We start from the raw sequence: 15,842 nt of genomic DNA on the forward strand, positions 1-15,842 counted from the left end.
ACAACATTCCTTTCTTTTGCTTACTTTTCTTTGAATCAAGTATACATTTTTACTCTACGAGTGAAGGGTGTAATTTCTTTCAGTGTACGGCTGCTGAGAATCCTACGGGTGGTCCAACTGTTGCTGAGTGCGAGCAAAGTGCGTGTGCCTGACATTTCAACGAAGCCACTTTGGCAAATCACTTGGCTGAATCAACAGATTTATACGCCATGCCAACGGCTCTGCTTTCGATTTTAATGCGCTGGGTGCTCCACCCAGTCGCCAGTTACCAGCCACCAGCCACCCAACCACCCACCCACATTATGCTGCTTTACGGGTGGCTGGAGTTCGGGTCGATTGGGGCGAAGAATACTACAATTTGATTTATGACCGTCTTGAGTTGCGAATGAATGGGAAAGTATTTGCCGTCTATAGGGGTCGAATGGCGCCTTTGAGAGGGGGATTGCATAAACAGGCATAAAAAGTAAACACGGGCCGAGATAAGCGAGCGGGGTACATCACATCGCTGAGCTTCAGTAGGTCACGTATTTAGTCTGGAGCGATATGGTTTTCGTTTTAGGATCGATCTGTAATTAATTGGGAAAATAAAATAGCATACCCTGCATACCCATCACACTCAATTTAAAAGCCCACATATGTAAGGATTATCATTTATTGTTTGTTCACATAATGAAATTTTCTTACGGTCTGTGTTTCTTTGAATTACTGGAGTTGGTTTGAGCCAGGCGCCGATCTTAAGGACCAATTCAGCAGGACGCGCACACGAACGACCCAAACGGAAACAACAAAAGTTGAGCCGCATTCGGAGCGCACACTGCGACCGGATTTCGAACCCGATCGGGAAGATAATGGAAAAACCGATTACATGAGACAAATTTTGGTTGTTTCGCTTAGTATTCTCCAGTCAGTCGGGCGCGAACGCTTTAGAGTAGTGCATATTTCAGCAGAAACAAAATCGAAAAGTACTTAGTAAATGCTATAGGTAGTTACAACTTAACGGAACTAGATGCACCCAGCTACTGCGCGATGGTCGATGGCAGATTGAGCAGCGTGCTCTGTCCGCTGGGCAAGTAGGCGACTCCACGGGACCGGGATAGCTGGTAGGCGATATCCTCGGCGGCCTCAATACGTCGCAGCTCCACCAGACCGTCTCCGGCCTCGCCGAAAGACTTGGCCAACAGGCCAGCGGCTTCGGCATCACCCTCCGCCGAAATTATGGACGCCAGCTTCTGCTGCTCCGCCTTCTCCACGACGAAACGCGCCTTCTCCGCCTCCTGCTGGGCCACCTGCTTCATCTCGACGGCCAGCGTGAACTCCCGACCGAAGGTCAAGTGCGTGAGCGAGATGTCATCCAGAATAAAGCCGAACTGCTTGGCACGGACAGTCAGTTCCTGGGAAACGCGTTGCGACACCATCTGCAAAGAGGTAAACACGTTAAGTACGGGCATGAAAGTATTACATTTCCGACTGCTTAAGTTGAATAATAATACATTTCTTAAGCTTCAATTCTCAAAAGAGCAATAAGCCTAGACTTAAGCGCCAAGATCGCGTTCTTGCTTACACAATCAAATTTTAATCGGAAATAAAAATCGCGTGAAACGATCTGATGAGCTGATACTAAGTAAACATAGGTGCTTATCCCAAAGAAAGAGAGGTCTCCTGATGTTTCACTCACCTCACGCTGGGTGATCAGCTCGCCGGCGTCGAACTGGGCGACCACAGCCTTCAGCACCTCAGGCGCGATGGAGGGCAGGACACGCTCGTCGTAGTCCTGGCCGAGAATGGTGTAGATCTTGGGCAGCTGGTCGGGAATGGGGCGGTACAGGATGCGGAGCGTGATGTTGACATTCTGCAGATCCTTGCTGCCCGTGATCACAGGAACGTTGCGGGGCTGGGACCGGATGTCGAAGATGATGGGCCGCTGCACCCATGGGATGAAGAAGTGGGTGCCCTCGCCAACCACGTTCTCCTTGATGCCGGTGAAGCGATCGAAGATGACCGCCCGGTGGCCGCCTTCCACATTATATAATGCCGAATTGACAACGCCACCCAAAACGGCAACTCCAAGGCCCATTTGGCCAATGCGATTGAAGAACTGAGCAGCCATTATCCTTTGAATAAAAAACGTAATGTATTAAGTTACTTTTCTATAAACTATATATGTAAATGAAAGCCGACTGGACTTGGAAATTTCATCAGTTTTTAGGTTAGAACGTCATGGTTTAATGACAATGTGCTGTTTGTGTGTTTTTATCTCCTGCTCTTTCTGTTCTTTCAACGCAGTTAGCTCGGCTCGCTCATAGACTTACTTATTAAAGCTTTTTGGATGCAATTAAATTATATTATTGTGCAATTATGCCCTTTGAAATGCAAAACACGAAATACAACCGCACGGCACGTTATCGATAATACAATTGGCGGTGGGGCCGGCACATATCGATACTTTGAACGTACTAATAAGAATAGTATTCGATTGTGAAATATATGTCTCCACTACTGCTTCTTAAGATTATCGATAAATTGGGGCCAAATTTAAAAAGAATAATAAACAAACCCAGTTTACAATATAAAACTACAAAACGTAAAATTTATAATAAAAGTTTATTATTAATTGCAAACTAAAAACCCCCAAAATTATTGTGCTATTTCGGCGCGCCCGGCGACCTTTGGCATCTTCTTGTTCGTCGAATCCTCCAGCTCCTTGGCCTTGTAGTAGTGCGGAGCCACCTCCAGCAACCACTTGCTCTCGATTTCGATAACCTGACGCATGTACTCCTTGGAGGTGAACACCAGCTCGTGATAGAGCACCCAGCGCGGCAGCTCCTCAAAGAGCGAGGAGTTCGGATGTATCATCACGGTCTGATTGTGCTTGATGGTCTTGTAGTGGCCGCCCTTCGAGAGTCGCGCCACATGGTAAAAGTAACCAGCGGTGGCTGCCTTGCGCATGTTTACAGTCTCCGGCAGGCAGCTGACCATGTCGATCTCGACACGCTGCATTAGTCCCACCAGCTGCTCCCGCACGTCTCGAGCCCGCTTCATCGATCTGTACTGGATGAAGTTCTCGTAGCACCACTGGGTGCTGTAGTCCGTCTCCGCCCACTGATTGTAGACCTGCAGGAGGCTCAGGTGGTCGCCGTGCATGTGATTGAAGTTTTTTCGGGCTGTGTCCGCATGAATGATTTTGTCCTTGGGCCTGTAGAAAATGGCGCTGTTCACGGACAGCATGGCTGCAATGGTCACCATCTCCTCGGAGCACTTGTATCTAAAAAAAAATATACGAATATGTCAATTATTTCACTTTTGGTTAGTTAGATCGATTACATACTTTTCGCTTGCCAGCAGCATCTTGCCCATCATGGGATCCACGGGAAACTCGGCCATCCGTCTACCCAGCTTGGTTAACTCTCCATGGTGATTAAGCGCACCCAGGGCATACAGCTGCTCCAAAGCCAAAACCAGTGTCTCGTGCGGCGGAGGGTCCAGGAAGTCGAAGTGTATCAGATCATTGATGCCCAGAGCCTTTAACATGAGCACCGCATTGCCAAGATTGATACGCTGTATCTCCGGAACGGTATTGTCCTCCAGTTCGTGTTTGTATGCCCACGCCGTATACAGACGGAAGCACTTTCCCGGAGCAGTTCGTCCCGCTCTGCCCGCTCGCTGATTGGCGGAGGCCTTGGAAATGGGCACCACCATAAGCGACTCCATGCCAGTGCGGGAATTGAAATTGTTCTGCTTGGCAAACCCAGGATCAATCACATAAATGATGTTGTCGATGGTCAGCGAGGTCTCTGCTATATTGGTGGCCAGGATAACTTTCCGGGCATTCGGCGGCGTGGGCTCGAAGATTTTGGCCTGCATATCACTCGGTAGATTCGCATAGACGGGTATAACGATCAGCTCACGTATTTTGGAGCCCAGCCGTTTTACGCGATCATGCAGAACCTCCTGGCAAGTCTCGATCTCATCCTGACCCGTGAGGAAGACTAGAATGTCGCCCAAGGGTTGAGTGGCATGAATCTGCAAAACTGAAACGCAACACGCGTCGATGTAGTCCGCTTCCGGAGCCTTGGTGTAGAATATGTCCACTGGATAGCGTCGACCAGGTATGCGAAAGATGGGCGCATCGTCGAAGAAAGCAGAGAACTTCTCCGCATCCAGAGTGGCACTGGAAATGAGCAGCTTCAACTCTGGTCTAAAGCGAGCAATATCCTTGACCAGGCCAAACAAGATGTCCGTGTGCAGTGTCCGTTCGTGAGCCTCATCGATAATCATCACACTGTAGGAGGCCAAGTCGGGTTCCGACAGGAACTCTCGATGCAGGGTGCCGTCCGTCATGTACTTGAGAATGGTGCGATCCGAGGTGCAGTCCTCGAAACGGATGCTGTAGCCCACCTCGTTGCCCAGCTTCACGCCCATTTCCTCTGCCACGCGTGCTGCCACCGACATGGCGGCCACACGACGTGGTTGCGTGCATCCGATCATCTTCTTGTCCTTGGTGAAACCAGCTTCCACAAGGTACTGCGGCACCTGTGTCGTTTTGCCCGATCCCGTTTCACCTTCGATGATGAGCACCTGATGTTCCTTTACAGCAGCAATCAGATCCTCCTTGAACGGATAAACGGGCAGTGATCTTCTGGTCTCGTCCAATGTCAAACGTTTGCGTTCCTTCTCCGTGAGTTCAGGCTGTCGGCTAGATGACTTCTCTCGACTTCCGTCCAGGGTTAGGGCTTGGATGAAATCAATCTGATCGTCAAGGAGCAGCTCATACTCCTCCTCCGCCTTGGCATCCTTGGCACCGAAATGGAAACGCGCCGAAGCCAGCTGTTCAGCCTCCCATTTCTTCTGCTCCGAGTTGGGTTGCTTCTCAAACTCATCCACCTCAACGTATTCAGCTTAAGTGGGAAAATAACATATGAGTATTTATCTAGGACCAACGTACGTAGTCTACATACATCGCTCTCCCTTTTTCAGGTCCTGTGGCATATTATAGCGCTGGATGCGCTCTAGTTCCCGCGCCTTCTCGTGCTCCTTGGCGATGTTCAGCAGTTGCTTCTTGTACTGGCGCTCCTCCTTCTCCCGTTTGGTCAGGCTGAAAGGAAACCACGATTATTTGGATACGTATGTAGGTAAGGATTAAGCTATGATCCTACACGCTCTCATCGAAGAGGTACTCATCGTCCAGGATGTCCGCCTCCAGCTCGGCCACCTTGTCATCCTTGCGCTTCTCCAGGTACTGGCGACGCGACTGCAGACGCAGGTGAGGCACTATCTTGTCCCGATCCTCGTGCTCCAGCTTCAGTCGCTTGGTGGCCTCCTCGATGGCTCTGCGTCCGCCGGTGGAATCAACCACATTGCGCGTCCGATCGTCGTCCCGCTTCTTCAGCCGGCTGGCGAACTCGTCGCGCTCTTGCAGGTCCTTTAGGCGAGACTCTTCCTCGCTGTCCAGCTCCTCATCGCTGCTGCTGCTGGCCGTGCGTTTTCTGTTTTTACCCGACATTTTCAAGATTGCCTATAAACAAACCGGCTAGCGATAGGTAATTCGATAACATGCAGTGCTGCCAAGATAGCTATTTTCAGCCCGGGGTGAGCCAACAATAATAATTAAATTGCTAAAAATTTATTTTTTGATTATATATAAAATCTATAATTTTGTTTATTTTATTACAAATTATTTTTCTTTTATTTTTGACTATTTTGTGGTAATAACTAGTTTGAAAGGGTACATCGTCATAGCAGATTAAATTTTGTTGTTCCTTTTATTTTTGCTCAAATTTATTAGCAGAGAGCATCACTGTTCTCCCAACAGCTGTTTAATGCGTAAAACTCACCTCAGTTTCGGAACATGTCGCGCCAATTGAGTTTCAATCCGCAGAAGGAATATGAGTTGATCGAGTACCCCGGCCGAGTGGTAAATCCCGATCGGATGATAGCCACTCTGGGCGGCATCATCAATGTGTCCAAGGTATGGAATTCAACCCGGTCAGGCAACCGGGCAGCTTGGTTGATATCTGATTCCATGCACAGGTTTTGGGCGACGAAGTGAAACGATTGGCATTGCACTTCCATCCGGAGAATCCCTACAACAAACCCACATTTGGGGACTGCACGGATAAGACTGGTGTGCTGCTATCCATAACCGTGAGGCGCCACAAAAAGGACAAACAACGGCCTCCGGAATATTTTGTGCGGGTGTTGGGTCACTGCAGCAGGACTTTCACCTTTGAAAGTGAGTGGATGGTGGGGATTCAATCCACGATATATTCTAATTTCCTTTCACTTTAAGCGCTTTGTGATTTCCAATACCTACCCCTCTGGTCAACTCCCAAAAGTGACAACGCAAAGGCTGCCCAGGAGCTCACGTACGCTTTGGACCAGTTGAAACCCAAAAACACCACCGACTTGGACTTCTTTAAGTGAGTAACTTCTCCATAGTCGTGCTCTTTGCACCAAGAGAATGAGATGTTAAAGCATCGTGTTTTTCCCACAGACGTCGTCACAGCCAGTTGCTGGCGCTGCCCGAATTGTTCACCCATGTGGACACGGTCTACGCGGGCACATATCGTATCGATCCCTCAGAAGACGGCCAACATGAGGTGCTGGGCGTGCAGTCCAAGTCCTCCTACGACAACCAGGGCGTGGTCTCGTTCAACATGGTGGACAGCTTTCCCACTCAGGCAGACTCCCAGAACCTTAAACGACTCAAGGTTAAGTACGTTTCGGATGAGCAGCTGGCATTGGTCAAAAAGCTCTTCGATGACTGTCCAATTTGGACCCGAATCGCCCTGCAATATGAATCGGGTTTGACCAACGACAAGCTAAAGTGCATCACTCCATCGCTGGCATTTTACTTTAGCAACGGACCGTGGCGCACTTTGTATGTTCGCTTCGGCTACGATCCCCGCAAGGACTTCCATAGTCGCTACTATCAGACCTTCGACTTCCGACTGCGATTCAGCACCGGTCTCTCCGAATTCGTGTACGCCAAGAAGTTCGTAAAGCAGCGCAGGGCGGCGAACGCTCCATTCGCGCCTATCGAGGATCGAGTGTCCGATTTGGTTCAGGACATTGACTATCCCTACTTCGATGAGCACAAGCTGCCGCGCTCCAGGCAATGCATGCTGCGCTACTGCGACGTCCGAATGACGAGGATCCAGGAAATGCTGGAGAAGATCCCCACTCCACTTACCGGAGCTGTGTGCAATGAGCGCACTGGCTGGCTGCCGCCGGGATTCGATGCTCAAGTGAGACAGATAGTCTGCGCCTCCATTAGCGAACTTTTGCGCAACCATTACCGCAAGGAGAACCTTACAGCCGAAGTGGAGGCAGTTACGCAGGCCGACGAAGAGGATGAAGACGAGGCCGAGGACGAGGAGACGCAGGAAGAGGACATGGAGCTGGATGAGACGCAAGCCATGGGAAACTCGGAGCAATTCGTAGACAACGACATCGAGCAACTTTTCGACAATATCACAAGCTGAATTGATATAGCATAGGTTTTAAATTGTATATATCGGGAGCGATGATTTCACCAACAAGTTCTCCAAGACCACCAGGACACTGCTCATCCCTGCGAGACAGCTGTCAACTTTTCCCCTCTGGGCACACAGACGCAGAACTCTTGATGCCGCTCCATCAGCTCTTCTCCACCTTGTCCATCTAATTCGACAATTAATTGTTTGTTTGGTAACGATCTTAGAAACTCGTGGGAATATTTATAAGTTCGCTTACTTACTAGTGATTTAAGTTCGTATCGATCCGCTGAAAGGAACCCTTAAACTTGGGATCAAGTTTTGTTTGGTGATGTTCTTCAGCTTTCAAAAATACATGATCAACTACGTTTTACCCAATCACTTTCGCCCTATTTTGACTATTATTATATTTATCATATCATGCGTTATTTTCCATCCTCGTTATCAATCAATCTAGTGAATCACCATAGCCAGCTGCACTTGCAAATTGCATTTTTTATTAATTCCACGAGGCCTAAGTGCAGCAGAAAAGTGTACTTCCCCGGAATTCTCTCCGATGTTTTATTTTATATTAAAGGAAAAACAGAGTTGAACTTTTTTAGTAATATACCCTTTTAAAGTATCGCAAAGTTGTTTAGTTTATTCAATTGAATGAAGCGAAGGCGCGGTCTTTATTCTTTGATAAATATGCAGATAGCTGTGTTAAATTTCATTCTCAATAGCAGAAGCTAAATTTTAAGGTGGCGAGAAGTTCTACGACCGCTGTAAATGCCGGCTGACGGATTACCCTCTCCTCCACTGCCTAGGGCCTGCATCTGTCGAGGAATCGAGGGTACAGGCAGACCTCGCGGATGTGGTAGCGGTTGAGCAGCCAGCAGAGGAAGCGCTCCAGTCCCAAACCATAGCCGCCATGTGGCATGGTTCCATAGACGCGCTGGTCCGTGTACCAGTAGTAGGGCTGTGGATCAATGCCTTCGCGCGCATAGCCCTTGAGCAGCTCCTCGCTGTCGTAGATCCTCATCGATCCGCCCACAATCTCGCCCACATTTGGCAGCAGAACGTCCACGCTCTCGGTCAAACGCTGGTCCTCCTTGCAGCGCTGCATGTAGAAGGACTTGATTTCCGCTGGGAAACGGCACAGCATAATGGGTTCGTTGATGGTATCGGTCATCTTGCGCTCAGGAGCCTCGGGAATATCCTCGCCAAACTCATAGAAGGTGCCATCGTCCTTGGTCACGTTGTTCTCCTTCAGCCACTTGATGGCATCCTCGTAGTTCATGCGACGGAATGGCTTCTGAGGCGGCTTGAAGTCAGGGTTAAGCTCCTTGACCAAGTAACCCCATGGGGACTTCAGAACACGATCCACCACGTCGCAGACCAGATCCTCCAATCGATCAAGCAGCTCATCGAACGTTAGGAACGAACACTCGGCCTCCACGTGCGAGTATTCGGCCAAGTGCCGCCGCGTACGACTCTGTTCCGCACGATAGCTCTGGGAAATGGTAAAGACGTCGCCCAAAGCCGGCAGGCAGGTCTCCAGATATAGCTGCGAGCTCTGCGTGAGGTAGGCCTCCTCGCCGAAGTACTTGAGCTTGAAGAGCGTTGAGCCACCTTCTACCTGGGTCTGTACCAGAGTCGGGGGCGTCACCTCGTTATAGCCACGCGCCTCGTAGTGGGCACGGAATGCTTGCGTCACAACGGATCGCATCTTGAGCACTTTCGAGGTGTTCTCGCCACGGATCATGATATGCCGGTTGTCGAGCTGAACGTCCGGTTGCGCTTCCTCGTTGAGAATGGCATCGGCGCCGCCGGGCGGAGCCGAACCAATCAGCTCCCAGTAGTCAACGTTTAGTTCATGCCCTCCCGGCGCCGTCTTTCCTTCTGGAACTAGTTTCAGGGTACCGAACAGGACTACAGAGCTTTCCGTGCTCAGGGTGAGCGCGTCGTAGGTCTGGCAGAGCTGGTCGTTTAGCACGCACTGCAGGAAACCGGTGCCGTCGCGCAGTGTTATGAAGATCAGGGACTTGCCCTGACGACGCAGACGATGCACCCAACCGTAGACCTTGACACGCGAGTCGCGGTTGGCAGTGCCCTCCAAGATTCGAATTCTGCGGGCCACCGGCAGACTGGGATCCTCCGAGATCTTCACCTTCCGGGCATCCTCCAGATTCTGCTGGCGCTTCTCCGCATCCTCCGCCTCACGTTGCTGCTTCTCGGCATTCTTGTGCGACTCCCTGACGAACAGTTTCTGAATTTTCTTCAGCTGGGACTTGGCAGCCGGCTCGTAGGGCTCCGCTGCATTCGGATCCTTGGTGTCTACGTAAATCGTGGGAAAGGGCTCCTTGCCTGCATGACGCATCGCCTGCAGGATGGTCTTGAAGGGCTTGGACTCACTGCCATCGCCGGACTCATCACTGCCCTTCTTTTCCGACGTAAAGATAGCACCTGCACATGGTCGTACATATAAACATTGCACATTATAGATCGATAAATCTGGTTCGCTGGCAACGTGGACGAAATAATTGGCCCACTTCTATCACTTAAACGCATGCTTACCCAAGGTTAACTCAGCCAACTGATCGGCGGGCATTTTGTCTGCTTTGTGACTAAGACTTTACTGAGAACTGATTTGCCTTAAATCTCGTTAATACATGCACAAAATTGCATCAGCTTCAAGTCGACAGCTTTGGCAAAACGATACTTCTCGCCGGATACTCGATAGACACGATGCGAAGCAAGTGCTGGAAAACACCAATTGCCAAGTGGGGGCTAAAAGTTTAAATATGCAACACTTGGATTTTTGGGCGGCAAATCTTCTAATTACATTATAAATAATTGTGTTTATTTCTTAAGAAAAAGTTCTATGCATAACAGGTTTTTATAAAAAGAACTAGGAATCAGTATGTATTGTTTGTAAATGAGTATTCAACATTAATTTGGTTTTTGAGCAATAAAGTTCGGTGTCATGATTTTTCATTGGTTTTTTTTTATGCAAATGGTTATTGGTTTTTTTTTTTGTGCAAATGGTCTTTAATGATTCTTTTTACATTTCCTATTTTTAAAGTAACTAAATCTGGCTATAAAATATCGGCTCATTTGCAATCCCTCAGCTATTATCGATAAATAATGTTGCCTTCTCACCTTCGTGAGAAAACGTAAACAATTTAAGAAACCAGAAAATGCCCTCGGAAAACAGGTACTTGCAGCATAAGTACTTGCAAAACTAATTACTTAATTCTGCTATACTTATTGCCTTTCAACAGAATCAAAATCCTGCCCAAGGCGGTGGTCTGCGAGGAGAGCAACCTGCGCGGTGACATCACCTTCTCGTCGGGCTGTGTGGTTCACCCGAGTGCCACCGTTATCGCCGACGCAGGACCCATAATAATTGGGGAGAACTGCATCATAGAGGAATATGCCACCGTAGCACACCGTTTGGAGCCGGGCGCCGTTTGGGATGTTAACAATATCCTGAGCATTGGCACTCACAATGTCTTTGAAGTCGGCTGCCAAGTAGAAGCGGCCAAGATTGGCGACAAGAACGTCTTCGAGAGCAAGTGTTTTGTGGGCCGCGGTGTCACTGTTTCCAGCGGTTGTGTGGTGGGAGCTGGAATAAGGATCCATGGTAGTCAACGTCTGCCCGAAAACACGATTGTTTATGGAGAGCAGGGACTGCAGCGCGAGGCCATCGACAAGCAGGGATCGCAAACCCTGCAGATCGACTTCCTGCGCAAGGTCCTGCCAAACTATCATCATCTCCGCAAGCCCAACTACGATCCCAAGAAGGCGCGCAGCGTGGTTTAGTTTTAAGTATTCTTTATACACATATATATCTAATCCGTCATGTATTCTCCACTTTCATGGCATTAAACTCGGCCATCTCCTTTTCGAACGTAACGATTGTATGATCACACAGACCCTCCAGATCCTCCAGTCCCCGTTTAAGTATATCTATGGCTCTGTCTCTACGGGATTGGATGCGGAAGTGCAGCTTCTGCTCTGTGGGATGCGGAATTGTGTAGCCACAGAAATCCACCTCCGGGTAGCGGGCTATAATCGTTTTCAGTGCATTTCCCAGCGTGTGGCCCTCGTTGGTGAACACAAAAGTCCGAGATCCTTCGCCGTTTTTCTCATCACCAGCCAGCTGGGGAAAGTATTCAAGTATTAATTACCCACTTTGCATATTTAATGCATTGCCTACCTCTGCCAATGCTCCCATTTTTAGTTTGTTCAAATACTCTTTCGTTTGTTTACAAGAAACGTGCAAGGCACATGCCTCGGCAATCGATGTTAGAGTCATCGAAACATATCGATGTAAGTATCTAAAGACGGCAAGTTCCAATTGGAATGCAATGTAGGTAAAATGTAGAGATGCTTATCCAATTTAAAATTTGACTTAAACTTTAACAAATCTACCCGATAAAACTATAAATAAAACAAATAGCAAATTCAAGTTGTGTATGTAAACAAAAGAGTATATCTTCTGAAACATTCCTACTGTTTACTTGTGCCACGTGTCATGCCCCATTGACTTTAATTCTTGAAAATAAAATGCGTTACTTTTAAATTGGAAGTAATGCATAGATACCGAGGTAGCGTCATCGATGTATCGATAGCACGCCGATGTCTCCACCAGCTCCAGTTCTTGACGCGTTCTGACACGGACGCGGTTTTCGAGCCAGAGCATTGAATTGTGTGTGTTGCTTGTTAATTCGCTTCGTTCTGTGGCCAATTTTATTGGGCCAACTGCGAAATCAGTTTTGTGCGGTGTCGGCCAAAAGAAGAAGAAAAGTGTCGCAAACAGCCGCATTAGCATAATTGCAAGCCGCCTTCTGCATACGTGTGTGTGTGTGAGTGTTGGTTTGTTTGAAAGCATCAGCAGAAAAGGCGGCAAGGAAAGAAGCAGAGAGGCGAAGCGGAGCGAAGAAAACAAAAACAAAAAAACTGCAACGGCAAACATAATTATTTGCGCAATGCATTCAACGTGAAGTTGCTCCAAAAACACCGACACTCGACCAAAAACGCATACAACGACGAATCGGCAGTTCATTTTACATGCTTTTTTGCCGTTTCCATCAGGAATTGACTGCAATACAGGTTTGTTTAATGCCCACCATGTGCTTATTAATAACATCGCATACATAAATAAGCGTTATTGAAAAGCTCGAGTTGTCATTTCAATTTTGTTGACGGCCACGCCCCCCATCTGGTTCCGAAAATTATGCAAATTCATGCGCCCTTTTATTTTTGTGCACGCACACAGCTGCAAACAGGCAGCTGCCTCGGCCGCCGTGCAGTCGACGCTGCTGCCCGCGAAGGCGGAAGTGATGGCTAAAAAATACCAGTTCAGAGGCTCAACTAAAGCTTTATCTTGATCGTTACTGTGCCTCCTGTTCTGCTTTTCGTTAGTTATTGCCAATAATGTAGACTTTTATACCGAAATTGGTAAATTTCCTAATTGGCACTATGCATTCACGTTGGCAGTCTGCATCTTCAATTACCAATTACGAGAATAACAGTATTCGATTTCTTAAATTGTACTTTATGAAATTACGTATAACCAAAAGGTTAAATACGATCAAATATGATCTCTTACATAGTTCTTATCAAAATTTGGACGGTGCTAACAAAATATTTTATTTAATTTTGTGTATGTATGGTATTTAATCCAATAAGATTTTTAAAAATATATTTCGCCCCAGGATATGCAGCACTTTATTGCAAATTGCTCTTAGCCAATGCTCACTGTATTTTGTTTCCACTGGTTGCTATGCTCTCCTCCCCTGCCCCTTGCCATTCCCCTCTCCGCATCCTTTTCGGCATCCTGCTAACTCCTTTGCACTCATTTGTTCGGTGGTAGCTGACACATACACACACTCACACATGTGCACACATCTGTTGTGCTTTGGTGGTGACTAATGCGGCAGCATGTTCCGTTAGCTCATGCGTTCCCCCTCCTCGCGCCCACGCGCCTCAGCGCTTGTGTTGTAATAATCACTTTTCGTGTATGTGCCCCCGAGTCTGTCTCACGTTTCGTTTGGCGCCATGCGTTCCCCCCAATTTGCAGTTGTTGCAATTTAGTCTAGGCTGCGTTCCGCTTCCATTTCGTTTCCCCCATTATGCTGGGCGCCCTTTTGCTTGTTGTTTTTGTTTTTACATGGCCTGCAGTGTAAGTATGTATATTTGTATTGAGAGCCGGCGTTTTTGTGGCTCGTGTGTGAGTGAGAGCGAGGCAGCTGCTCTCTCCTGGCCGAAAAAAAGTGGCTCGCTCTGTCTCTCTCCTGGGCTAACTCTATTCTTGCTTTTATGGGTTTCTTTTGAGTTTGCAATTATTTCGGCTTTGTGGTGGTTACAACAAAGGAACTGCATATAACCGTCACGATCGTCGCAAAAAGGGAGAATAAGAAAAAGAGAAGTGCGAAATGGTTCTGGGAATACGATCCAGAGGGCCCATGTAAATATATAAACACAACCTACTATATACATTCATATGTACATAGCAACAGCGATTTATGGCCTGTATATAGGGAAAATAACTTCTCTAGCATTTACTCGCGAAACTGATGCGTAAACAATTCACCGACTCGTGTGTAATATATTTTTCCAACGTACAAACAACGCAAACGAGTAGAAAGTCATAAACGCATAGAAAAAGGATGCAGTACGGTATTTTAAGATTATATTAATTAAATATAAATAAAGCACAACAGTATTTTTTGTGTATAGCTGCGCACGTGAAAATAAATGACAAAAGAGGGGGAGCCCGAATTTGTAAGTCCTCCCTAGAGTGGTATATATTCCACCTTGTACCATGAATATTGCAAATAATCTACTTGAGGTACAAAATACCTGTCCAGGGTGTAGACACAGTGTGCTGACTGGACAGGTTATAAATTGAATTTTAAAACAAAAATTTGTATGTATAATGGTACTAACATAAGGATTTTACCGATTCTTATCGTACATTAATACATGTTTAACAAATTTTTGAAAATAATTTTTTTTTTTTTTTTTTTTTTTTTTATTAATTTATTTATTAAGGCATACGGGGAAGTCTTGAAGCCCCTTGGTGTCCTTCTTATCTATTAATTCAGCCCATTTGGGCTCGCCGGCTAACTATAGTTAGCTTTTTCAAATTTACAGAAGTTTCTACAATTACATAACAATCACAACAAATAACAAATAGGATTTAAGATAAGCGTCGGCTTCTGCGGACCCTTGTCAAAGGGTGTGTTCTTTCGATCATTTATCTACATTTTTCAATGGTGCTTGCAATATTTTTGGAGGGCCCACTGTGCCAGAAAGTTCCAAGGATGCTGCAGACATCGAAAGCCAAACGAAACGAAATAAAATAAAATACACAGACAGTTTTGGGGCGAAAGGAAGTGGAAGGAGTAGCTGTGGTTAAGAAGGGGCCAAAGGGGAGCCGGGCTTAAAAGCAGACAAAAAAGGTAAAGTGGCAATGGCACAAGACGAAGACGAAGAGCACGGAGCAGAGAAACGAGAACAAGGAACAGACGGAAACACGGATACGACGACGTGATATTCCAACATCCTGTGCAGCGAGTCACGAAGGAGGTGGGGAGCGCCATAAAGCCGGAGAGCACGGCAAAGCAGGGGGCGGAGGAGAGCGAAAACCTGTCATCTGCTGCATTCGATGCGGGCCACGAATAGTGGGAGGGGGAATCGAGGAGGAGGGAAGAAGACAAAGACGCAGAAGGATGAAGATGCAAGCATTTTTAGAATTCTCAAAATCAACATAAAAACCAAGTAAATAAACGATGGTGGCCAGTCTCAACTACACAACAGGAAAAATATGCAATCAAATATGTATATTTCATCAATAGGTTTGAGTTTCGCACCTTTGCTTTTAATGAAAAATCTGTACATTAATCAATTTTTTGATAATTTGTGAAGTAATAAATTTTACAATAATGCCAATACTAACAAAATCATTCGGTTGCACATTTAAGATTTATAGGACACATAATTTTTTCCACTGTAAGAAGAACCAGTCAAAAGGAAGCTGCGCTGAGTCTCCTCCTCTCTCCCTCCCTCTGCTCTTTGCTTCTATATGTGTGCGTGATCGCTGCCCAGACGCAGCAGCAGCGACGCCGGCAGAGCGACATAAAACAAACAAAAACCTCACATGCATTTTTCTCTTATTTCGCCTTTGTTCGGGTTTCCTTGTTTTTGGCCTTTGTTGTGTTGGGTATCGAAGTTTAGCCATATTTTAGGAGGATATAATAACAAACCGTAGATCATTTAGTTGTTATATGTATATATGATACATGTATGCATATTCCACTAAGAAAATTACATATGGTGCTAAAAATAGTTTTAATTAAGTGTCCTTGCTGGACTATGAGC

General features: G+C 46.9%; 6 protein-coding genes across 6 annotated transcripts; 2 read left to right on the plus strand and 4 right to left on the minus strand.

The window, feature by feature from the left end:
• Nucleotides 1–636: 636 nt before the first annotated feature.
• On the minus strand, nt 637–2,414 carry LOC6614651 (protein l(2)37Cc). Its single transcript, XM_002039042.2, has 3 exons — nt 2,310–2,414; nt 1,676–2,111; nt 637–1,415 (listed from the first exon to the last, which is right to left on the minus strand). The coding sequence occupies exons 2-3, from the start codon at nt 2,105–2,107 to the stop codon at nt 1,017–1,019; spliced, it is 831 nt and encodes a 276-aa protein (XP_002039078.1). The 5' UTR covers nt 2,108–2,111; nt 2,310–2,414; the 3' UTR covers nt 637–1,016.
• Nucleotides 2,415–2,582: 168 nt separating this feature from the next.
• LOC6614652 (pre-mRNA-splicing factor ATP-dependent RNA helicase DHX16) lies at nt 2,583–5,528 on the minus strand. The gene is made up of 4 exons (XM_002039043.2): nt 5,154–5,528; nt 4,956–5,092; nt 3,326–4,895; nt 2,583–3,262 (listed from the first exon to the last, which is right to left on the minus strand). Exons 1-4 carry the CDS (start codon nt 5,498–5,500, stop codon nt 2,635–2,637), a joined length of 2,682 nt encoding a protein of 893 aa, XP_002039079.1. The 5' UTR covers nt 5,501–5,528; the 3' UTR covers nt 2,583–2,634.
• A 291-nt stretch (nt 5,529–5,819) lies between these two features.
• Nucleotides 5,820–7,850, plus strand: LOC6614653 (general transcription factor 3C polypeptide 5). Its single transcript, XM_002039044.2, has 4 exons — nt 5,820–5,965; nt 6,028–6,229; nt 6,287–6,416; nt 6,491–7,850. The coding sequence occupies exons 1-4, from the start codon at nt 5,846–5,848 to the stop codon at nt 7,479–7,481; spliced, it is 1,443 nt and encodes a 480-aa protein (XP_002039080.1). The 5' UTR covers nt 5,820–5,845; the 3' UTR covers nt 7,482–7,850.
• Nucleotides 7,851–8,084: 234 nt separating this feature from the next.
• Nucleotides 8,085–10,184, minus strand: LOC6614654 (asparagine--tRNA ligase, cytoplasmic). The gene is made up of 2 exons (XM_002039045.2): nt 10,029–10,184; nt 8,085–9,917 (listed from the first exon to the last, which is right to left on the minus strand). Exons 1-2 carry the CDS (start codon nt 10,060–10,062, stop codon nt 8,275–8,277), a joined length of 1,677 nt encoding a protein of 558 aa, XP_002039081.1. The 5' UTR covers nt 10,063–10,184; the 3' UTR covers nt 8,085–8,274.
• Nucleotides 10,185–10,560: 376 nt separating this feature from the next.
• On the plus strand, nt 10,561–11,369 carry LOC6614655 (dynactin subunit 6). The gene is made up of 2 exons (XM_002039046.2): nt 10,561–10,668; nt 10,736–11,369. The coding sequence occupies exons 1-2, from the start codon at nt 10,652–10,654 to the stop codon at nt 11,274–11,276; spliced, it is 558 nt and encodes a 185-aa protein (XP_002039082.1). The 5' UTR covers nt 10,561–10,651; the 3' UTR covers nt 11,277–11,369.
• Nucleotides 11,272–11,779, minus strand: LOC6614656 (probable DNA-directed RNA polymerases I and III subunit RPAC2). The gene is made up of 2 exons (XM_002039047.2): nt 11,674–11,779; nt 11,272–11,616 (listed from the first exon to the last, which is right to left on the minus strand). The coding sequence occupies exons 1-2, from the start codon at nt 11,770–11,772 to the stop codon at nt 11,314–11,316; spliced, it is 402 nt and encodes a 133-aa protein (XP_002039083.2). The 5' UTR covers nt 11,773–11,779; the 3' UTR covers nt 11,272–11,313.
• Between the last annotated feature and the right edge of the window lie 4,063 nt (nt 11,780–15,842).

This window comes from Drosophila sechellia, chromosome 2L (assembly GCF_004382195.2).
Source record: "Drosophila sechellia strain sech25 chromosome 2L, ASM438219v1, whole genome shotgun sequence".
Taxonomy (NCBI): Eukaryota; Metazoa; Arthropoda; class Insecta; order Diptera; family Drosophilidae; genus Drosophila; species Drosophila sechellia.